This window comes from Sylvia atricapilla, chromosome 8, assembly GCF_009819655.1.
Source record: "Sylvia atricapilla isolate bSylAtr1 chromosome 8, bSylAtr1.pri, whole genome shotgun sequence".
Taxonomy (NCBI): domain Eukaryota; kingdom Metazoa; phylum Chordata; class Aves; order Passeriformes; family Sylviidae; genus Sylvia; species Sylvia atricapilla.
In genome coordinates, this window is record NC_089147.1 from 14,550,963 (window position 1) to 14,574,878 (window position 23,916).

At 61.1% G+C, this 23,916-nt stretch overlaps 2 protein-coding genes across 2 annotated transcripts; one reads left to right on the forward strand and one right to left on the reverse strand.

The window, feature by feature from the left end:
* The first annotated feature begins 8,453 nt into the window (after positions 1 to 8,453).
* Positions 8,454 to 10,703, forward strand: NKX2-3 (NK2 homeobox 3). Its single transcript, XM_066324482.1, has 2 exons — positions 8,454 to 8,981; positions 9,660 to 10,703. Exons 1-2 carry the CDS (start codon positions 8,639 to 8,641, stop codon positions 10,298 to 10,300), a joined length of 984 nt encoding a protein of 327 aa, XP_066180579.1. The 5' UTR covers positions 8,454 to 8,638; the 3' UTR covers positions 10,301 to 10,703.
* An 8,694-nt stretch (positions 10,704 to 19,397) lies between these two features.
* Positions 19,398 to 23,789, reverse strand: SLC25A28 (solute carrier family 25 member 28). The gene is given in 5 exon segments (XM_066323769.1): positions 19,398 to 20,486; positions 21,892 to 21,948; positions 22,725 to 22,953; positions 23,059 to 23,687; positions 23,690 to 23,789. Coding segments are annotated over 5 exon segments (1,497 nt in total). The 5' UTR covers positions 23,754 to 23,789; the 3' UTR covers positions 19,398 to 19,968.
* Positions 23,790 to 23,916: the final 127 nt, after the last annotated feature.

Sequence of the window (23,916 nt, forward strand, 5' to 3'; positions counted from 1 at the left end):
ACTAAGCCCCTCTCTCTCTGAGCGTCAGGGTCCTTCCACTGCTCCCTGCACCTCGAGTGTGTGCTGTGGGACAGGGCACAGCCCCGTGCCGAGGGCGGGGGACTGTCACTCCACAGCAACGAAACAATAGTCAGTGTCGATTATTTACTTTCCAAATAAATCAGCGGGTCCTGCAGGAGAAGGGCTGGAAATCGGCGAGTTTAGATTAGACCCTCCCCAAACCCCGGCTGGGCCTTGAGCCGCTGTCAGGGCTGCAGAGAAACAGCAGCGAACTCTCACGCAAATGGCCTATAAAAAAGGCCCCTGTCAAAGGCACCTTGACCTGGAGGCTCGCTGTGGTGCTGAGCTCCCCGTGGCCCTCCCCTCCCCGGGCCGCGCTCCCCTCGCATGATGTATTTCCCCTGCCTTTTTTAGAGCTGCATTATGTTAGCTCCAGGAAACAGCCTCTTCCTTCTTATAAACACAGCCCTGGGTTACTGACCAGCGGCCCTGCCACTCCACAGCCACTCTCTGTCCATCCATCACACCTCGCTGTCACCCTGGCAACATATCTCTTGGACCGGTCCGGCTCCAGGGATGGGAGAGGCAGGAGGGGGGGGGGGATAAGGGGGGGTCACATACACAGAGCACAATTCCAGCCTGCTGACTAATTCCCTGGAAACCCTGGGGCTGCACAATGAGAAAGCCTTTCCGAGGGTTTCTCGAGCGTTACTGGAAGGTCAGCTGAAGGTCAGCACAAGGACATGGCTCCTACTTTCCCCACCGTCAGCAAGGGCGGGTGCGCAGGGCGGACACGGGTGAGCCCGGGGGTGCCACGGGTGCACGGTGGGAGGGATGTTTGGAGAAGGGCGCCTGGGCCCAGGCGGCCCTGGGATGCGGCACAGAGCCCACTCGCCACTGCCGGGCGCAGGGAATGTGCCTGGGACGGGGCTGGCAGGGTGTCCCGGCAGCCAGACAGGCGTCAGTGCTTCCAGTGGGACAGGGCATGGCCCGTGGGGTGGCCTTTTGCCACCCCGGCCAGGGAGGGATGGGGAAGGGAAGAACTACTCTGGCCCCATGTGAACTCCCCACCACCTTTACTACGGCCCTAGTGCCTGCAAACTGCTGGCCTGACACAGCATCACTGCACGGGTCATTCACAGTGCAGGATGGATCCTGGGGGAGAGCACCGGGATGGGGCCTGGGCAGAGCATCCCAGACATGCTTGGATACCCATGGTCTCCAGTGTGCTTGGACATCAACAGCACAGGAACCATATTAAGAGATCCAGGTTGCTTGCCCAGGGACATATTTTGGCTGAGCCTTTGAGCCATTCAACCTCTTGTATGTATGGCTGAAGTACAGCAACTACAGCAGGAGGGGTCTAGCCATGTCCTGCTCCTGGAACACCACCCTTGTCCCCACCTGCTTGCCCCTCATGTTAAGCCATTGTCTCCAAGAGGAAATGCCATTTAAAGGCAGGTATTTCAAAAGAAATGGGAGATCTCTACTCTCTGAACAACACAGCACTTCAATTCTGCCTCTTCCCTACGTAAAGCTGGGAGTCAGGTTTACATAGGGATAAAACAAAAAAGGCAATGCTTTTAAGGACAGATCTTCACAAACCCAAACCAAAGCCCCATGAGGGCAAATCCTTTCTAATCCATGCTCTTCCTCAGAGGTGTAAGTGGAGTGGAAGGGTAGGGGGGGAGATTTAAATCTGGAAAACAGTTCCCCATCTCTTTGGTCTGGCAGAGGGCCCACTGTTAGACTAAAAACAAGTTTGTGGAGAAGCCTGTGTGGGATAATCCAGCTCTGGCCCCTGAGGGGATGAGAACAATTAGGAGTCCTCTCTCAAGTCTCCACTCCAAGATAGAAAAACAGTTTATAGTTTGGTCCAGAGTTGTTGTTAGAAAGTTCTGAATCATCAGGATACACTAACAATTTCTGCACAGTAATTGCCAGGATAACTCATTAGGCAGACTCAGAGATAAACTATTAACAGAAGCTTTCAAATCTCCTACCTGCCTTCCCTGTGCAGGACACAGGGACTGCCCTATTTATACAGCAGCAGTTGGTGAGGATCTGGGTTCAGGGGGGAACCACAGGAGCAGCCATGGCTAAATATGAGGAGTATTTCAAAGGAAAACAAAATAATGGGTATTTATTAGACGTGTGCAGGCCAAGCACATGCTCTGCCATTAACCTTTCCAGGCATGTAATCAGCCAGGGAGCAGTTTGCCTTCACTGTTGCTGAACATGCCATAGTCTCCAGTCACAGCAACCATTCTGCTTCTAGGGAAAAACCCACCACGGCATTGGAAGCTGGCCTGCTGTGGCCTCTGGAAGGATAATACAAAATGTCTTTGGGCTGAGCTTGACAGGTTTTTGACCCATATTTACCCAGAAGAGACAGAAATCATGAGCTTCCCCAGCCTCATCTTCCTCCCTAGCCCCCAAGTTCAGGTTTTTTCCATGACAGAGGGTATTTGTGTCCAATCCTCCTGAGCTGCTCAGTAGCAAATTACAGCAGAGAAGATGAAACAGTGCAACAGCCACTGGCTGTGGGTGCCCCTCAGAGCAAATGTCAGCCCCATAGACAAATGCCAGCAGAGCTGAGGAATGCCACCACAGAGAGGCTTGTGCACCACCCTATGCATGCACTCAGCCAAGGCTGCAGCATAATTTCTGCCAAAGCTGGTTCCTGCATCCTTTTTCAGCTCAATTACCCTAAAACCACCCTGGCAAACCAAGAGCTGTGTACCATTTCTTGCACAGATTTGCCAGCTCTGGGGTAGCCATGGCCAGGATGGCTTCATCTGCATGGGAACAGCCGGAGGAATCTTGATTAGGCAGAGAGTGAAGTGGAAACTGGCTGCCAGGCAGATGCCCTAAACAAGAGTAACTTATCAGCTCCGTTTCCAAGATGAGACATCTGTCACCACCTTGCACAGAGCCAGCCCAGGCACTTGCTCCTCACCAGCATGCCTGTACAGAAGCATGAGGGCTTCCCTCTCCCCGAAGGAAGCCACAGAAATAGCCACCGTATAATTTGCAAAATTTCTTCTAGAAAATGCTTTGCTTGGGCTAAGAAAAGCATTACACCCAGAATGCTTTGGGGGACGGTGCTGGACAGGAGCAGGAGCCAGCGTGCAGCTGCATTCTCAGCCCCGTGTTTTCCAGCAGCAGTGCAGGGAGGTCCCCAGCCCGAGGAGCACCAAGTGCTGTGGACAGCAAGGAACCTCTCCACCAGCACACACACAGCAAAGCCCGAACGGTTAATCCCTCCAGTTTATTATGTAATAAAACGCTTTCCAGACCTGTTAAAATTTAATTGGTTTAATCTTAATTGTTCCATTTTCTATGGCACATGCAAACACAGAGCCTGACCCTGCTACTCTCGTGTGAACTGTCCCGCGGGCTGCGGTGGGAGCAGGATGAAACCCGCTGACCTCAGCGGGATTTGGTGCATGAATCAGAGCGGCAGGCCTGGGCTTGGAGCTCGAATCCAGCACTGGGCAGGGCGCCAGCACAAGGCCCAGGGTCCACTTAGGCTCCACTTAAGCACTATGGGATGCAAGTGGTACGCAGGCCTGTGGATGCGAGCGGCGAGCAAGCCTCATGCTGGGCCTCTGCCGAAGGATGAACTTCAGCTCAACTTCTCAACCTCATGGACACAAACACACAGCAATGGCTTCTGAGACACGGGGCAAAGGTACTCCCAGAAAGGCTGTGCGGTGTGCTCCACCAAGAGGGTGGTGTACGTGTGCCTGCAGCAGTGTCCTCCTTCTGCTGCACAGCGGACCCTCTCATTGCACAGTCAGTAACTGTGATTTATGACAGCTTTTACTCCAGAGGAAGAGGTGCTTTTCTACCCTCTGCACGTCCACAGTCATCGGGCTGTGTTGCGCAGCAGGGTAGCTTTGTGAAGCTTGGATATCCTTTGTGCACGAGAGATGGCAAATAAAAGCAGGCAGGAGGGGGTCCTTGGCACTGGCACTTCCTATCCTGAATTGCCTTAGAGGAAGGATGACCTTTACCTGCTCCTGCAAGTTGGCTCTCACCAAGCTCAACTTGTCAGTCTCAGTTTCAGAGGCCCATCAGGCACTGAAATCAAGGACAACCTTTGGGGTCCAACTACTGACTTCCCCTTACTGCAGTGGGCAGCACCCTTGTATTTGCTGCTTTTATCCCTCAAAGTGAGGAACACTGAATGTTTCACACAGCTACTGGTATCCCTCAAACCTCCCACCCTGAAAACATATGTGTAGGATGCTAGAGTCTGGTTCTGACCTTTAGAAAACACATTTATTTTTCACTGAGCCTTTGTTTCAGGATGTATTTCCAAGCCATGCATCCCTGCAAGAACTATGAAGCAAAAGTAAATCAGCCAATGTCAATGGAGCAAAACAGTACTGAAGAAAAGCAGATATCTGCAGTGATGTATTTCTTAAGAAAGTGGGCATTAATTGGGTGGTTCTTGGTCAAATCAAGCCAGCTGGTCCTGAGAATTCGAAGAGATGCAGGCAGGTGTCGTGGCAGACCCAAGTGAACAGGATGGTCTAGGCACTGCCCGGCCACAGACGGGACACAGCAGTGGGAGATGGAGACAGCCTGTTGCTGGGTGAGCGTGCTGTATCCCCTGACTGGAGCTGGCTCTGCTGCCTGTAGAAGCCCTCTTCTCTCCTGAGGAATACAGATAACATTTCTTTTCAGAGTTGTGAAAAAAAGCCATTCCCGTGCAAGCGGCGGGGCAGGGATAAATGCCATCCTTTCCCCCGGGAGCCGTGGCCAGTGGGCGCACTCAGGGAGTGAGTCCGAGCTGGGAGCTGCCGGCGGAGCCACTCCGTGTTCGCTCCTCACGGAGCCCCTCAGGGCGCGCCCGCTGGGCCCCGTGGGGGCGCCGAGGCTGCGTGCGAAGAGTGCCGGACCCGGGAGAGGGCAGAGCGCCGTGCCATGCCGTGCCGGACAGGACCGCGGGGTCCGCTGCCGGCAGGTGACCGAGCCGTGCGGAGCCGCTGCGGGCTGCACGGGGCGCGGCCCCACCGGCGGATCGCTGCCCCGAGACCCGCCGCCTCTCCGCGTCGCCGGCCCCGCCGTGCGGGGGCGTCCCCGGCGCGCTGCGGTTCTCACATAAATCAGGATCGAACTCCTGGGAAAGGGCCATCCTTCACCGGGCGCTGCTGACAGAGAACGAGAACCAGACGGGCCCTGAGATAAACCACGGCGCGCAGCGTTTACACAAGGGCAGGCTCTGTGTAAATAGAGCCGGGCGCGGGGGGCAGCTCCCGGCGGCGCGGGTCCGCTCCGGCTACGGCCCCAGCCCGCGGCCGCCGGGCTCCTGGGGCGGCGGGCAGGTGGGTGCCGCCCGCCCAGCGCCTCCCGCCGCCGTGCCCCGTTGGCTCCCCGAGCTCGGGGCCTGGAGACGGGGCCGGATTAGCGTGTTTGTTTGTTTACGGCCATTAGCGCGGGGCCGGCTCCAGCACTCCGCACCCGCGACACTAATGGAGCAATTAGCAGCCCTGGTGCTGATAGCATCGCCCCGAGCGAGACCCCCGGCCGCGGCCGCTGCTACCGGGCTGCCTGCGGCCGGAGCCCTCGGGCGGGAGCGGGCTGCTCGCTCCCTCTCCCGCCAGCAGCGGTGTGCGCGGCCGCAGCGGGGGCTGCTGCTCGCTCCCCGGGTCCGGGGGGAGGCTCTTGGCTCTCTTGGCTCCGCTGCAGCATCCGCACGGCGAGCTCCATCCATTACAATAATCCCCTGTCTAAACAGAGCAGAGAAGCGGCCGGGACAACAAGGCCCTGCTGTAAACAGAGCTCAGGGGACGCCGCTAATGATATAAATAAAATAACCATTAATAGCCCAGTGACCCCAGCCCAGCCGGCTTGGGAAAGCCCTGCAGCCGCATGCCAGGCTGAGACCCGCCGGCAGGTAGCAGGGCTGCCCTGTTCCTTCCTCCCCCTGGCTTCTGTAGCTCCGCACTACTCGCTCCGGTCCGGTCGTGCTCCTCGGCGCCAGCCGCCTCGGTACGGGCACGGTCGGGCCCGACCATCTCCCCGCTTCCCCGGCTTCCCCAGCCGGGAACTCACCTCCGATCCGGCCTCCATTAAAGAGGGGATGCTGGCATGGAGGGAAAGCGCGGGCTCAGTTGCTGTACCGGGAAATCGGCGGAGGATGAGGCGGCCCAGGAAAGGCCCGGCCCCGGCTTGCTCCGTCCGTCGGGCGTGGGTTCCCCGAGCAGTCCGTGTGGCCGGCAGCAGCACAAACGAGTGGGTCCCAGCAGGAAAACCACCCGTACCACCGGGAACACATCCCGATGCGTTGTTTATGCCTAACCCGGGCTCCCAGGCCGCTCCCGGCGATCGGCCCGTCCGGGATCCCTGTGCGGGCGGGAGTGCGATGGCGCCAAACGAGTCAGACCCTGCGGGGCGCGGCCCCGGCCCTGGGCACGGCGGCTGCTGCTCCCGCAGACGGACGGGCAGGCGGACACTGGCGGTGGCCCGGCAGTTCTTATGGCCGCCACCACCGAAAGCACCGGCCCCTGACACTGCTCTCCCGGCCGGGAAGCTCGGTTACAATGGAGCTCCCGGGGAGCGCGGCGCTGTGCAGAGCCCGGCCGCTCGCCGCGCTGCCACCGGGCCCCGCGCCTGCATCTCCCCGGGCCCGGGGCCCCGAGGCGGGCGGGAGTGGCCCGGGACAGTGGCGGATGTGTAACACGGATAAGGAGCTAATTGTTACTAATTTTTTCGGGGTCCCGGCAGCCAGGCAGCGCAGAGCTTCTCTGGGTACGGGCAGCGCGGGGCAGAGTCGGGCCCCGGTCAGGCCTGCTTACCGCGGGCGCCCTTCCCCGTCCACCGTCTGGACCGCAGGAAGGCATCTCGCACGGGGAACGGGAGGAGAGCAGCGAGAAGAGAACGAATTATCGTATTTATATGGTGAGGGGTTTGAAGCTGCGTGGTGGCAGCGGTCCGGTGCACGGGAGAACGGGAACCGGCCCCGCTCCGGGACCGGTAGCAAATGAGCTGCGGCGAAGCTGCGCAGGACTCGGCCTCCTGTCCCGGGCTGCGCCCCCAGTAAATACATTTCTGGGGCGTGCTGAAAGACGAAGATACCAGGGTACCGACAGATCCACTAATCGGTGGGGGCGCTGGACGTTAGCAACACGAGAGAAACTCCCAGGAAGACCCCGCGAAGCCCCGGCGCCGGGACACTCACCTGCCTGGCGTACGCGCCCGGCTTCGGTGGCCTCCCCTCGTCGCCGATCCAAGCCCTGCAGGGCAGCAGGATTTTAATCACAACGAAAAATCTCACCAAGAAGCCCCTGCCCCTCCCTCGGTGCGCCCGCTCCCCGTGCCGCGGCAGCCCGGAGCCCCTGCAAAAGTCCGGGAGCCGCGGGGACCGCCGAGGGGCCGCGGCACACCGCGCATCACCGGAGTGCTCGGCTGGTGCCCGGCGAAGCTCGGTGACCGGGGGACCCTCAGTGCGGAAGAACTCGGCAGGCTCGTTCGGTGCGTCACCCGCCGGCACGGAGGCGAGGTGGCTCCGTTGAGCCGCTGGCCGCCCGTTACCGGCGGGAAAAACGAAACGAAACGAAACGAAACGAAACGAAACGAAAGAAAACGAAAAACAACGAAAGGAAACACCGATGATCGCGTTATCACGCTCCCCACCCAGCCCCACGTTACCGCGGTCCCGGGCTGCCCACCCGGCCCAGCCCGGTCCGCCCCGACCGGGCCTGGCGGTCGCAAGGCTGGGGGGCCCGATCCGGCGGCGGAGAAGCGCGCTTTTGCCTGTGCGAACGAGTGTCGCACCGGCTGCGGCGAGCTGAGCCGGCCTGCGGATTGGCCGGTCGCGGGGATATTTACGGGGGCACCGGCGGAGAGACCGGGGGTGCAGGGAGATGGGGAGTGGGTCGGCTACGTGTACGTCGCATGGCTACAGCCCGTCCGGGACGGCGCGGTCGCCGTCAGCTGCGGGAGGGGTGCGGGGTGGCCGAGGAGAACCTCCCCTCCGCTACGCGTTCTGGGCCGCGGGAGGCACTTGCGGGGCCGTGCTGGTGGTGCGGAGAGGCCGGGCCGGCGGGGCCGCACATGTCGGCCTCTGCTGGAGCCGGACCGAGCCGTGTGCGGGCAGGGGCCAGCGGGGCGCGCCCGGGCGGGGGTCCCTACCTACCTATACGTGCTTAGCACTGAGGGGCGCGGCGGCGGCTGCCGCGGCTCTCTGCGGGTACCCCGACCCCGGCGCACCGTTCCCGCGCCCGCCGGGCGGGTGCCGGGCCGGCGGGGCGCTCTGCGGGAAAGCAGCCTGCCCGAGTGCAGCCTTAATACATTGCTATTTCTGGCCGGGCGGCCGGAGCCGGGCAGGGGGCCGGCTCTGCCTCCCCCTCTCTCCAATGGCGAGGCCGCCCCCGGCCCCTCCTTGCCGTGACGTGCCGGCCCGGGGCAGAGGAGGCTCCCGAGCCTTTGGCTGTCCCTGCAGAAGCTGTAACAAAACGCAGACCCCCAGCGCCGAGCTAATGGAGGCAACTTAGACAGAAGCAGGCGCGGCCCCTCGTCTCTCGGCGCTGCCTGCTCCCCCCGCGCCGGGCGCGGCGCTCCCCGCCGAGCTGCCGCCCGAGTGCCGCCGGGCCCGCGGGACTGCCTGGCCGCTTGCGCTGCCCCGATGATGTTACCGAGCCCCGTCACCTCCACACCCTTCTCTGTCAAAGACATCCTCAACCTGGAGCAGCAGCAGGACCCGCACTATGGGGCCCAGCTCCCGCACCACCTGGAGCACCACTTCCACCCCGCTGCCTGCCTGCTGGCGGCCGCCGACGGCGCCCGCTTCTCCGACGGCGAGGAAGAAGAGGAGGAAGAAAAACTCTCCTACCTGAGCCCCATGGCAGCGCCCGGCAGCCAGGCAGAAGCGCGCATCTCCGCCGATAACTACGTTCACGCCGTGCTGCGTGGCTCCTGCGAGGCCCCTGGCCCGGGAGAAGAGCTGGACCCGGCGGTCCGAGACCCAAGTGAGTATCGGCTCTGCCGCGCTTCCCCGCACTACAACGCCCCGCCGGGACGCCCCACGCTTTGGCTTCCCGTGGTGCTTTCCCAGCCCTCGGGCATCGTCCCGCTAATCCCAGGTCCTGGCGCTGTAGCCCGCTCCACGTCCCTTGGCCATGCCTAGCCGGGACAGGCGCGTCGCGGGGCTGCCACCGCCCTCCTGCGCGCCTCGCTCGCGTCCTCCCCGGGGAGTGCCTCCGCAAGGCCCCGCTCCGAAGGTGCCGGATCAGGCCCCCGCTCTGCAATTTCGGTAGCGGAGGGGGAGGATCGGGTCGGGTTAGGCCAAATCCGCACCCGCTGCGGCGGGGCCCGGCGGCGGAGCAGGTGCCCGGCGCTGTGCTCGACGCGGCGCGGAGCTCTCCTCGCGGTGTCGCAGCGGTAACGCCGCAGCCCGCCCGGAGGTACGGGAACGTGCCCGGCCCTGCCGCCCGAATCGGGCCCTCTCTCGCAAACACAGGCAGTGCCGGAGACAGCCGGTCCCAGCGCTGCCTGCCCGCCCGCACCGCGGTGCCCCGACGGGCGCGTAGAGGCGCGGGGTCGGCCCGGGCGCGGCGCGGAGCTCTCGTTCGCCAGTGGGGCTCGTCGGGAGCAGCGAGCGCCCGGCGTCGGCGAGGCGCATCCGTGACCTGTGCTCCCCCGTACAGAGAGCTGCGTCCTAAAGAAGCCGCTAGACGCAGCGGAGAAGGCGGAGGAGACGGAGAGGCCGAAGCAGCGGAGCCGAAGGAAGCCGCGCGTACTCTTCTCCCAGGCGCAGGTCTTCGAGCTGGAGCGTCGGTTCAAGCAGCAGCGTTACCTGTCGGCGCCCGAGCGGGAGCACCTGGCCAGCAGCCTCAAGCTCACCTCCACGCAGGTGAAGATCTGGTTCCAGAACCGGCGCTACAAGTGCAAGCGGCAGCGGCAGGACAAGTCGCTGGAGCTGGGCGGCCCCGCGGCCCCGCCGCCGCCGCGCAGGGTGGCCGTGCCCGTGCTGGTCCGTGACGGCAAGCCGTGCCTCGGCGGGTCGCAGGGCTACAGCTCGGCGTACAACGGGCCCTACTCCTACAACGGCTTCCCCGCCTACGGCTACGGCAACGCTGCCTCCTACAACCCCGGCTACGGCTGCACCTACCCGGCGGGCACCGGCGGCGCGTCCATGCAGGCCGCCTGCAGCCCGGCGGCGGCCGCCAACCCCTTCGTGAACGTGGGCGGCCTGGGGGGTTTCAGCGGCGGCGGCCAGCCGCTGCACCAGCCGGCGGCGGGGCCTTCCTGCGGCCAGGGCGCACTGCAGGGCATCCGGGCCTGGTAGCCCGCACGCACTGAGGGTCGGGAGCGGACCGAGAGGACGGCCCGGCGGCTCCGCGGCCCCCGTTAGCACCCGCACCACGGCCCGGCTGCGCGCCCCGCGCCTGGACCGGAGGCGGCGGCGGGACGGCGCGGCGGGACCCCGGCGCTCCCGCGAGCATCGGTGCGGGGCCGGCGACGGACGGAGCGGAGCGGCGCGGCAGGACGGGGCTGCCCGAGCCCGCAGCGAAGCGCCGCCGCCCCGTGGAGCCGCCGCGACGGCCGGGCGGGCCGGAGCCGATCGCGCCGCGCCAGCGGAGCAGCTTTGCTTGTAAAAAGCCGACGGCGGGGCCCGCCAGTGCCGCGGCCCCTCTATCTACTCTGTATTGGTCACTGCCAGAGCCAGCTCGCCCAGTCAGTCAATAAACCAGGTGCAATACTCGCCGCCCGATCCTCCTTCGTCCACCGGCCGGTGCCCGGAGGGGCCGGGGCCCGTGCCCGGCGGCGGGGCGGTCGCCGCGTCGTGCCCGCGGGGCAGGGCGGCCCGGCCGGCTTGTGAGCGTGCCAAGGGCGCTGAATGGGGCCGCGTAGCTCAGAGCCGGGCCCATTGTGGCCGACGGGCCGGCGCTGAAAGGAGCCGCCGAGGAAGGTAGCGGGAATAGGCGCTTATTGGATTCGGGAACAAAAGGTGTGGCAGGGAGGCGAGGGACAAAGGGGCCCCGGCGCCGAGATTGACGGGCCGCTTTGCCCCCCACTGAGGCCCAGGCCCGGCGCTTTATGCGCGGGGGCTGCAGAAACGTGCTGGGTTTTGTTCCCCATTCTGGGAGCGCAGGGGAAGAGGAGGGGGGTCCGCGGGCCGCTGATTAGGGCCAGCCGGGCCGGGCAGCCTGAATGCCGGGGCATTATTGCTACATGTTCAGCCACTTCGTTCGATTGCAGGGGGAGGGGGCGGCCGAGGCCCCCGAGCCCCACGGCACCGGCCGCGGGGTCGCCTGCCGCCCGCCCCGTCCCGTCCCGCCCGGTCCCGCTGTCGCCACCGAGGCGCTCTCGGGGCTGAGGCGGCCCCGCGGCCGCGCCTCTGCCGTGCGGGTCCTGCCGCGCCCCGCCGCCGGGGCCGGAGCCGGGCCGGGGAGGGCCGGACACCCGCAGAGCGGCGCGGCAGCACCGGGTGTCTGGGGCACCTCGGGCGGCAGCGGGGACCAAAGGCGCCGCACATCTGTCCGGCCGCGACGCTGGCTCTCCGAAGGTGTTTCCAGCGGAGCCGTCTTGGAGCCGGCGCGACGGACCCTGCCCAGGGGCTCGTTGTGCCACCCCATGACCCAGGGATGCCCACCGTGTCCTCCCCGTGACCTCCGCATATGTGTTGTGTGACAGTCCCTCTGTCCCGAGCAGAGGACCAGGCTCTGCCGTCGCAGAAGCAGCAGGTAACGATCGCTGATGTTCCTAACCCCGGGTTTTACTCTGCACCTTCCCACCATTCAAGGTGAACGTGCACATTCGGGGTTTGCTGTTTGAAAGGAACCGGGAAAATACTTTCCATTGCTGGGACAGAGTGAGCATCCCGCAGGCCCGGCTCCCAGCCCGGCTCGGCACGGCACCCTGCTGTCCCGCGAACCACCCCGAGGCCGGCAGCTTCACGGGGCCGGCGCTGGGAGAGGATGCGGCACGCCCAGCTGATTGTTTGCTGGATGGCAGTAAGGTGTCGCAGGAGAGGAAGCCCAGGCCCTGCTCTTGGCTTTCAGAGATTAGTGGTTAAGGCCCTGTGGTCTCGTGGGTAGAAACAGGATAGCCAAGAACAAAGGTAATGCGCTTTCTTCACAGCAGCAGTCAGGCTGGAGAGATTTGTCTCTGCCATAGGAAGGAGTTGCATTTTCCTCCATGTTCTGCCAGACTGATGTCTGCAAAAATAGGGGACCCATGTGAGTTCATACTTCAGTGTGCAAGCCAGAGGAACCGTAACCACAATAGAAGCTCCTCCAAAATCAGGGTGTGTGAGAGGAGTTCCAAGCTTAACACATCCCCTCAAAGTACATGGCAGTTGATGAGAAATCCACTGCATCTCAGCTGCACCCAGAGCCTCTGGCTGAGATCAGAGTCCCAGCACGGGACATGCTGCCCAGGTCTGCAGTTGCAGTCTCTAGAGCACGCACAGTTCTGTAAAGCAAAAGGACACCCAGGGACCTCACAGCCGTGTTGCAAAGGGGTGATGCTGGGCAGTACCAGCATGGTCCAACCAGCAGTACCCAGCCATAGTGGAGCTCTCCACTTGTGCCTGGTCACAACCCTGGCTCCTCTCTCCCTCCAAGGAGCTGGAACAGTGCCCAGCCGGGGGTTTCCGAGAGGCCTGACTGCAGGCTGATGTCGCATGGCGCTGGAAGTTTCTGGATGTCCACCATGGCAAGCCCCATTCCTGGGACAGATCCCAGCTGTCCCACCAGCTCAGACTGGAGGAAGGGCAAGGGGTTAGTGGGAGGGACCCCTCTACAGAGCCTCGCCCAAAGCTCCTGAGCCGACGGGGAGGACACAACAGCACAAAGACGCGGCAGTACTGGAGGGCCCAGAGCAGGGTGGCGGAAGTGGAATGCTCCAAAGAGGAGGAACAGCCGGCGGAGGCCAGTAGGAGGGAGATGGTGGGAGATTGCAGATTGGACTGGCTGCCCAGGGAGGGGAGACACAATGGGGGGAAGTTGCTGCGTGGCTGTGCTGGAGGCAGCACCCGCCCATGATGCACCCTGTCCCTCACACCCCAGGTTGAAGCACCATACCTCCAGCAGGGTGAGAGGCACAGCGAAATGTCTGGTGGAAATTCCTTCAGCGTGGTCCTGCTGTGGTGGTGCCATAGTCAGAGGGACATGAAGGAAGGAAGGACGAGGATGGCCATGGACGAGGGGCAAGAGGGCATGTGTTTCTTCCAGGCTGATTGGAAGGTTTACTGCTATTTGGGCATCAAGCTGTGAACGTGCTGATTGATTTCAAACAGGAATGAAATTCTCTAAGTGCACTGATTTAAGGGAAAGGAGGGACTTTTACGGCAGCTAGGTTTTAACTCCCAGGCCCCAGGCCGACTCTGTGCAGGCTCCAGCTGGTTTTTTTATTCAAGTTTCCTGTACAAGGAGTTGTCCATGAGCAGAACTTGTCTGTGTCCAGTGGCTCCTAGGGAGGCTCCATTCAAAGCCCAGTTATTGCTGATTTTCTGTGGCCTTTCCATCATGCTCAGGATCACACAGAAGCAGTGCTGTTCCTTCTGCAGCACCACAGATATGCTCTGGTTTCCTCTCCTTCCTGACATCTTTTTCCCTTCCTCCGTCCCTACTGCAGAGGTCATCCCTCCCCCTCTTATCCTTCATCCTTCTGTTTCCACCACCCACTTGTGGCCATCAGCAAGGAGCCCACCTGGGTGCAGAGGAAGATGCCTGCTCCTAGAGAGGCTGGTCAGGCTGCTTGTGGATCTGCGCAGGCATCGCTTAGTTCTAGTCCCATCTACTTCAACCTGGTCATAGCCACCTCCAGCTGCCTGGGTTGGGAGTCTGGGGACCCAGCTGTTTGACCCAGTGTGGTGCACACCTCCTGCTCCTCTGTTTGGAGTGTCAGCTCCTGCTCTGCAGAGCTTCCCACTGCAGCCACCCCAGTCCTTGAGCTGGGAGCTGCCGAGGCTGCTTGGCCACTGGGGCTCTGTAGAGCCATCAGGTGTTGGAGATGCTGGAAGCTGCTCCGATGGGAATGGCAATATGGAGTTGTCACATAAGAACTCTCCAGTGCCAAGAAAACTGTTGTCAGCCATGGATCAGGTAATTAAAATATTGGTAGTTGTGCTATGGAGCCTCCACTGAGGCTTTCTCCCACTACCTGCCAGCAGCACAAGGGGCAGGGACCCGCCTCCCATGGATGAGTCACTGCATCACAAGATGACTACACCTGACTGAGCAGGGTGAAGGGACTTGCATGTTTTAGCTATTTCTTCTTCCTGCAGTGGTGAGATCAGGCACACTGCTGCCGCTAGAGATCCAGGTGACCTACGAAGAATTCACTCTGATTCAACCAAGGATCCGGGTGACCTGTCCACAGAGGGAGGCTGAATCTTTGCCCCCTCCAGAAGAGAGTGCTGCTGAAGGTCGAAGCTGCCTCTGTGTCCTGCCAGAGCCCTTCCCGGCCACATCATGCCAATTATCTCCTGCCCAGGCAATAGATAAAACCCACAGACACTTCCCCGGGGACGACCCTTCTCCGCGCCCGGGGCTGCTGCAGGCGGGCGGGGCCGGGGCCAGCGGGGTCCCGGGTGCTGCCCGGGATCCTCAGGTTCCCCGGGCTGCCTGCAGGGACAGGGGCATTTTGCTCTGGGGCCTGTCCCCAAGCGAGATACGCCACCGCCATCTATCGGCCAGCGCCCGGGGACAGGGAGTGACAGAGCCCTTCTGTCCCCGCCATCCCGCGCCGCGGAGGCTCTGCTGCTGCCTTGGAGCGCTGCGGAGCATCGGGGCGGAGTGTGCTGTTCCCGCGGGGAAGGGCAGCGGGACAGACCGCACATCGGGAAGGGCTGGTTGCGTGGGCTCTGAGCAGGCGGGTGTCTCCCCACGACAGAGCCCTGCGGGAGTGTTGCTGCCCCGGCGGCATCGCTGGAGGCTGTGCAAAGGCACCCACCCGTGCCCCGCTGCCACGGGAGAGCTGGGAACAAGGCCAGTGTCCCTTCCCAGCCTCTAGCCACCTTGCAGATCCCTAGCCAGCGAGCAATGCTTTGCCGTGTTCTTTTAGCTGAGCACGAGCTCGCAGTCTCTGTGAGAGATCCAGCAGACCTTCAGCTTTGATTTTTTATTTTTTTTTCCCCCTAAAATGATGCAATTCACCTAATTCCCGGAGCCCCCCTGAAACTCCTGACACTGCCTGCAGCTTCCAGGTAAGGTCATCCCTCCCTGAAAGTTCTTGCCCAAGGACATTGGATGGTGTTGGTGTCCGGCGCCTGGTGCCTGTCACAGCTGCATCCTCAGCAGAGGGAGCTGTGTCCCACATTGAGGCACAGTGTAGTTTTGGCCCAGTTCCCTGCCTTTTTAATGGCCCTTGGCAATGCTCCAGGTGACATACTGCTCAGGTCTAATGGGCATCCAAAACTGGTTGGATTTATATTTCTCCTGGCACCCACCTATCCGTGCCAGGCATGGTCTGTGCCGGCCAGGAGTCTCCTATGTCAGTCCCAAAGCCATATTGCCCCGGGGGGCATTGCAGGCTTTCTCTGGGGCTGACACTGGCTGCCAGTACAATAGTGCAGGCATGCTGGGCCAGGGAGATTAGGGCTAAAGCCTCCACCAATCTCCTGGAACAGCCACTGCTTCAGCTACTTTAGAGGATGATCCCAGACCAAGCTCTAGTGTCACAGTGTGCCTGAGCTGTCCTCCCCCATGTGAGGACGCTTGCAAGAGTGACCCCTGCTGCCACCCATGTGCCACTCCCATCCAGCCCGGGAACGGCTCCTTCCCCACCTCTGTGACCCCTCCCCAGCGCAACAGGCCATCTGCCCACACCCCAGTTCCAGCCAGGATACCACTTTGCAGTCCGTTGTTGAGAGGAATTTGACAAAGAAGCAATGGCAATTGCACTAAGTATGGGTGTTCACTCAGTTCCTCCACATCAGAGCAGACATGCCAAGAGCTGTCCCAGCCCAGCCTAGGGGATTGCTTCTTCCAGCGGTTCTCTATAGACAAGAAAGGTTTTCAGTCTCAGCTTTACCTTTCAGGGTATATTCCCTGCCTAGAAATGGAAATAGCCTTTCAGGCTAGTCCCTGCACTGCCATGCTTGGACAGAGCCAGGCAGGGACCAGCCCAGCCCAGAGTTGTCTCTCAGTTTAACCCAGGCAGCAATGTGGGTCAGGAGGGGGTTTCCCAGGCCCACCAGAGGCAATGTCTGCTCTGTGTCCAGGAGCCCTGGCGTTTGTGTTTAGCACTGCTGTAAGGCTGGGAGGTCATGAGAACTCGTACAACTTTATTGGGGTCTGACATAGCCCTGAGGAATCCCAGAGCCAGAGTGGGTTGGGGCTGGAGAGGGGCTGGGAGCTCATGTCTCTGCTGCCCATGGGCTGTCAGGCACCCACTGCAGAGGGGCTGTGGGGCAGGAAACCTCAGGGCAGCCCAGGGTGCTGGCAGAGCACGGGGATGTGGTTTCCAGGGCACTGCTCTTGCCCGCCTGCCTGCCCCTGAGCTGGGCTGACAAAAGCTTCTGAGCTCTGACCCCAGTGGCCTGTGTGAGTCATGAAGGCAGGAGCAGCTCAGGAGCCCACCAGCCCCAGCTGAAGGTACGGGACAGACACTGGAAGATCTCCCCCACTTCTTATTCTGAGTAAGATGAACCCTCAGCCCCCAGCTTCCCTCACCCCAGCTCTGCCCTTAAACTGCAGGAGTGCAGTCATCTCCAGTTATGCCAGGAAGGCAGCTGGGGGCTCCTGAGCTGCTCCTGGCACAGCAACCTCAAGCTGCCTGGAATAGTTTGGGCTTGTGCCATAGCACAGCTGCCCAGCCCCATCACCTGGAGTGGGGCCAGGTCAGTGGTGCTCCCCAGCTCTATCTGCTCAGGGGCTGCGGGCTCAGCCCACCCAGAACACACCAGGATAGGGCTCAAGGTGCAGCTGGACACAGGAAGGCAAGGCAGCAAACCCCTGCCTGTGCTGGATGTGGCTGGGGATTCTGCAGGGAGGTGAAGGGAAAAGGGACTGTCTCCAAAACTCTGCTGGGCTGAGCACTCCTTCCTTACTGGAAAGCCAAAAATAGTCTCTGCTCAGAAGAGGCTGTAGGAGTAGAGATCTCACTCGAAGCACAGCCAAATACCTAGGAGGCCATAGGACAGACCCAGAGCAATGTGGCTACACTGAGAAGCATTATCAGACCTTGGAAAGGCAGTGGCCAGAGCTGAACCAGCCAGGAACTCCGTTGCCTTCAGGCATCTCATCTTGCCATAGGTGCCAGAGGAACCAGTCTGTCTGGCAAGGGAACACCCCCACCCTGGCAGAGCTGGGGAATAGCAGCACACTGCCACGGCCAGCCCTTAGTTTGTGTCAGGCATTCAGCTCAGAGATGGCAGCCAGACATTTTTCCTGTCCGTTGTGGCCCAAGGGATATCTGGGAATCCCCATGGCAGCTCTGCTGTCCCTGCAGTGGCAAACCCAGAATGGACAGTGCCATTCCCTGCAGGGCCGCTGCTGCCTGCACTGGGCAACACCCAGCTGCTGCTGGGTAAGCTGGCAAAGCGCCGGGAGACCAGAAAGGCTGTGCCCTTGCCAGGGGAATGCTTTAGGCCAATTGCTCACTGCAGCATTTCTGGGCTGCGCTGACCTATTATCTCCCTGTTCCTGGGGGGTCTCACTCCCTCCTTTCCCAGGACTTCTGTGGGTAGTTATTCCTGGAAAATATGCTAGAGATACTTTCAACCATGCCCTCATCCACTGACATTAATAGAGCTTCTTCCAGCAGCTGATGGATTTAATAGTGTGAATCTTCCCCCAGCCCCAATCTGTTTGTCTTTACTTCTATGGGGTTTGTCATTGCCCCAATGCATGGTGAGGGCTAAAGGCTAAGCTGCAGCTCTGCTGCCAACAGCTTGCAGCTCCTGGGCAGAGACCAGTCCTGGCAAAGCCCAGTTGTACCCATCTTCTGCAAACTCCTGTCTAATGCCCTGCCCTCCAACTTAATCCTGCCCTGGTCTCTCCCAGCCATCTCTGCTTCCTCCTCTTGGGTGGAGGAGCTGCAGGGCTGCCAAATCTTGCAATACTCAGGACTATTTCTTAAAGCCCCAGCTCCTGAAATAGTGGGAAAACTTCCATTTCCTGACTTCCTGTGGCTTTTGTGTCTTTAAGTTTCTTATCCTTGAGCAAAAAAAGCAGGGACCAGGAGCTTGCAGCCCATGCCAGGGAGCAGAGGATGGGCACAGCACACAACCAAAGCTGCAGAGCGGTGGCTGTGGCTGCTCTGTGCCAGGGACATCCAGACCTGCCAGGCAGCCATCAAAAATCCCACAGGTCGTCACTCAGCTTCCCTCACCACCCTGAGGAACCAGGGCAAGAGATGCATGAGGGCAAGGTGGAAGCAGGGCTGGGCTGGGGCTTGGGCAGGGTGTCAAGTACCCAGCCTTGCAGTGCAGGGCTCTCTGCCCTACAGCTGTGCTGGAGCCCAAAGCCCACTGAGGGTGGCACATCCCTCTTGCTCACCCAGCAGCTCTTCCAGCCACAGGAAAACCCCTCTGTCCTCACCACAGCCCCACTCCAGCAGTGTTCTGTGCAGGCCAGGCCAGCAGATCCTCTGGAGCAGCTCTGATCCGACCCAGATACCCACTGGCAGCACATACCACAGCTGTGAATGCATTTCCTCCAGGGCATTATTTTGGGCATGCCTTCGTGGGACACATGCCACACCTGAATGCACTGGGAGAGTCAGGCATCACCCATGAGCACCCTGTTCAAGAAACCCAGAGATGTGCTCTGGGCAGGTCAGCACAATGAGGCAATACTTTAGTGTTCAGCTCACAGCTCCGTAGTTGGGTGGGACCCTAAAATACACGGGTGTCAAGACAACTAACAACATGTTAAAAAGAAGTTCTTCCACTAATTACCACTAGATCGGAAAAGATATTAGCACTTTGAGCAATTTTGAGATGCTCATCAAGCATCAAACTAGTCTAATTACTCAAACTTATGGGACAAAAGCTCTGCTGAGCTCCAAATCTCCTATATAAGGTGCACAAAACCTTCACTCAGCACTAAATTCCTGTGCCTTTCCTGACACACAACCCCTCCTGCCAACATCTCCTTTTGGAGCAATTTGGAAAGATCTAGAGGATCCCCAGTCAGACTGAGGGTGTGGGAGTACCTGGCCAAGGAACATAAACCTGAGCTTCTCCTGCAGGGTCACAACTCACACCAGGAGCAGGCAATGGACCATGAGCCAAAGGGTATGGGGGCACCTTCACCCCTGCATGCTGCCAGGGTGACTGGGCCAGACAGGCCCCCTTCTCCCAGCACCACCACCCCCAGGCTGCTCTTCTCTCCCTGCTCTGGCATCCATCAAAAGAGCTCAGCACCAGACACAGTCAGAAAGGCACAGTACTGAGAGCTGAGCCATGCCGGAGTAAGAATGGGACATGAGGATAGAGCAGAACTGTTTTTATTGGAGGTGTCAAGAGCAGGAACAAGAACAAACCTACAGGCTCCCTCCTCAAGTGCCATCCTCCCCTCACCCACCACCAGCAGGGCACTCAGCATCATGTGTGCGTGCTACAAGACAACGGCCAGGACCTACACTTTGCTTCAGCCAAAAGCCAGACAAAGCCCCCAGCATCCCGCTGTCACCCCCTCCTTGGCGACTGTGAGCTCAGCTTGGCCCTGGCAGGGGCAGGCCAGGACATTCACCTTCCCCTCTGAGCAGGGATGAGTTTTGCGTGAGATGTTGTGGTTAAGGGAAGTCAGGAGCACAGCTCCACCAAAGTGCCAGGGGATGTGACCTGGGCTGCAGCTCCCAGCAGGACATCTCAGAGGACCCCAGGAGAGAGCAAACTGGGCAGCCAGAGCAGAGCTGCAACAGCCACAGGCAAAAAATGGCATCGCTAAACCCCAAAGGGCTTCGCTGCCCCTCTCTTCAACACAAACCAAAAGGGAGAGGGGTCACAAGACAAACCAGGAGAGGATGTGAGGCAGGTCTGGAATGGCGCTTGGCTCTGGATCACTTCCCAGCCCGACGCTCCTCCTGGCGCTTGGTAAGGATGTATTTGAAGAACTCGTACACGGACCAGGCAATCGCTGTCGAGGGCATCTGAAAAATGACTCTCGCCTGGACCCCTCTGAAGTAGGCGGTCACACCGCCCACCTGGTACACCGTCCTGAAGGCATTAGCCATGCCTGTGATGTGTCCGCTGATGTTGGAGCTCAAGGCCAGGGACTCCTGGGTGTTGAGCAGCGTTTTGCAAACGTCCAAAGGCGTAGTGGCAGCAGCAGCGACAGCCCCCGCGCAGGCTCCAGAGACCACGTGGGAGCCTGGGTTGTACTGTCTGTGGGGGTTGAGCTGCTCTTGCAAGAACTCATAGGTCATGAAGTGAATGGCTTGGAAGGGGATGTTCATGGTGAGCTGGGTGGTGTAGCTGCGGTAGAACGCTCCGGCCCCTTCGTTGCGCCACACAGCCCGTACACAGTCCATCACACGCTGGTAAGGCGAGTTGTACATCTGCATCCTCTGCTTCACCACTTGGGATAGGCGACAGGAGCAGCAGCAGCCAGGACCCAGGCACAGAGGGGAAGAGGAGAGAGAAGGGTAAACAGAAAGCCAGGCTGCCTCCAACTGCTTGGGGTTTGGTCACATTGGCCTAAGAGCTGAAGAGAGACAACTCGAACCACCAGTGCCCCTGTGTCTCTAGACAGGACACCAGCCATTTAGATCTGCTGAGGCATCACTGTCACACAGACATCACCACTATGAAGCCACTCACATGCCACAGCCCCAGGGAATATCCTGATATCCCCTGCTTACAGTCCAAATCCACCCCTGCTCCCGAGCAACTGATGTTTCCCCATCCACTGCTGCTGAGCTATCACTCAGTCAGAAGAAACCCCCCTGGCATCCAGTCTCTTATTTCCCAGACAGCTCTTGATCTGGGTAAGACTGTCCATCCCCTGCCACCCCCACTGCAGCCCAGAATAACTACTGCCCATTGCAGAACCCAATAGCCAGGAACTGTTAGCAGCCACTGCCAAAATCCAGCCACTCTGGGGCAAGATTCAGATTCCAAACCCCCTAACACATCCAAGAGTGGGACAGGGGAGTCCAGAGCACAGCCTGCCAACTGTTCTACCTCCCCATATCTCAATGTGACCATAAGGAGCTAAAAATGATGCAACACTGAACTACTACAGTCATGACAAAAGAAGCTCCAGGGAAGGAATGACAACGGTCTGGAAGCTGCCTCATCCTCCAGGTTCCTGCCATGCAGTGGGGAGGGAGGATCCGTGCCCACATCAGCTAGAGCCTGCACTATAACAAGCCCTCCAGTTTTAAGAGGGAAAAATACCTTCATGACTGGCCTTTCCTCATTGCTTTTCCTTCCACCACTTTCATGGACTTAAAATTACTAACTCCCTATACCTTTTTCAAATATATCAAGCTCATCAAAATCAGCATCTTCTAGACATTTCACAAAATCTCCCTTCTCCAAACTTCTTTAGCATATTTTTGTACTTCGCTCTTTTCATTTTCTTCTTGAACACAATCCCAACAACTGTACCACCTCTTCCCTAGATCTCAATACAGCAATGCCCAGCCTCCACACACTTAGAACAACTTTGGCACTGCCAATGACATCCCTCTTGCCTTCTCTCCTGCTCCAGGTAACAGTCCCTAGCCAAACTCCTGGATGAAAGGCCTGTGCTCTCCCAGCTCCTCCTAAACCGTGGTTTGCTGTGCTCCTGAGTTAATCTCTTCTACCCACCCTGTTCGTAACAGACAGCTGCCAGGGTCCCTAACCGGACACATGGGCCCCCAAGAACCTCTGCAGTCAGGCAAATAACAAGAGCACTCTTTGTGCCACAGAGTGAAGCCAAGAGGCTCAGGCAGACCCTGATCCTCCCCTCCCCGGCAGGCCAGGACCATCGTTACCTTCAGCAGGGTTCATGGCTGCATCATGGAGCAACGTTGCTACACACCCGGCTGCACCTGCAAAACAAGAACTGCCACATGTGAGGGGGGGAAAGGTGAGGGACCCTGGGACTCCACCACAGCCCTGAGTCCCTGGGCAAGGCACAGGAGGCCCCTGAAAAAAGTGAAATCTGAAGTTGGCCTCCATCTCCCTGCCAAAAGGCAGGCTAATCCTCAGGGGTTCCCACCCAGAGTGAGTTTGAGAGGGAGAAGGCTACCAAGTCCCACGGGGTGGCCGGGACTCATTTGTGCCCACTCCTTGGGGGACAGGCCAATGCCAACAGCTGGCAGGGAGGCCTCAGGATGGTGAGTGTCCCCACATCCCGTGGAGGACCCCGCTGGCACTGCACTGCACGCCTGCCACGGGCAGAACGTGTCCTGCTCTCCCCTCAGCCCCATGCTCCCTCTACTGTAGCAGGTCCTTGAGACGAGTAATGGGCACCACGGCGAGACGGGCTCCGAAACCATGTGGCACTCCTGGGGTGAGCTCTGGCACTGCCAACCCACCGGGCCATGGCCAGTCCCAGCTTGTCTGCAGGCAGCTCCTGTCCACCAGCAGCATCCTTCCGAGCCAGCGCCACTAACCTGCTTCAGGCCAGATACCTGGCAGCAGCTCTGGCAGGCGCGGAGCGGTGCCTCCCCGTGCCCGGCACCGTGCGGCTGGCTCACGGCTGGAGAGAGCACAGGGCTTTAGGACATCCATGGCACCCCGACCCCGCGGCGGGACCGGACCTCCCTACCGCCAAACCTGCCGCTCCCACCCTGCTCCCACCCCGGCGTGGCGGGGCCGGTACCGTTGGCCATATGGCTATTGCCCCCCGCGTGGATAACGTCGCTCAGCGTCTTTTTTAACTTTTCGTAACAGGCGAAGTAGAGGGCGTGCGCCGGGCCGGCGCCGGTGGCCGTGATGTTCAGGCCCCGCATGGGCCGCCAGATGCCCTCGGTGCGGGCGATGCGCCACAGGGCCTCCAGCACGTTCCGGTAGCGAGCGGCGGGCTCCGGCTGCAGGCTCTGCATCCGCGTCTGCAAAACAGGGCGGGCCCGGCCGTGCGGCTCGTCAGACCGTGCCCGGGGTCCCGGAGTGACGCCCCGTTCCCTCCCTCCCCGCGCCCGCCGCGCCGCTGGCACCTTAACGCAGTCGATGGGGTACATCACGCAGTGCTCCATGACGCCCGCCACGGCGCCCGCCAGCATGTGCGTGGACACGGCGGCGCCCTGGGGCAGCGCCTCGTAGTCGGGGGCGGGCGGGGAGCGCGGCTCAGGGCCCCCCGGGCCGGGACCGGGACCCGGCGCCACCTCCGTTTCCGCGCCGCCCCGCCGCGCCCAGCCCGCGCCGCCGCCGCCGCCCATCAGCAGCAGCAGGACGCGGCCCGACTCCGCGCCGCCCCGCGCACCGGGGCCCGCGCCCGCCCCCGCTCCCGCCCCCAGCTCCATCGCGCCGCCGCCACCGCCGCCGCCCCGGCCCGCGCCCGCCGCGCCCCGCGCCGCCCCGCCCCGCCTCTCCCCGGCGCCCATTGGCCGCCGCCGCCCAGCGCCCGCCCCCGCAGCGCGTCCATTGGCTCGACAGGCCGCGCACCGCCCACGCACACCGCGCTCATTGGCCGCCGTCGCCGTGGCTCGGGCGCCGCCACTGGCCGGCCGTTCCTCCCGGCATGTTCGGGCGCGCTGCCCGTTGGCCACCGGGACTGCCCGCCCTGCCGGCCCTCGCAGCCCATTGGGTATCTCAACTTCGCGCTCCGCCCTGCCGCGCAGCGCATTGGCTGGTGCGCCCGCGACCTTTGGCCCGCTCGCCCCGCCTCTCCGCGAGGCCGAAGAGCCGCCATTGGACGGCGAGTCCGCCGCTCCGGATGTCGGCGCGTGCTGTGTATTTGGGCGCCCGTGATTGGCTGGGAGCCTCCGCGTGACGCCCCCAGGCGAAGGTCGGAAGCGGGAGCAAGGACGAAGCCGGGCACCGCCCTCGCCCGCGCGAGGGGGGAGCGCATCCCT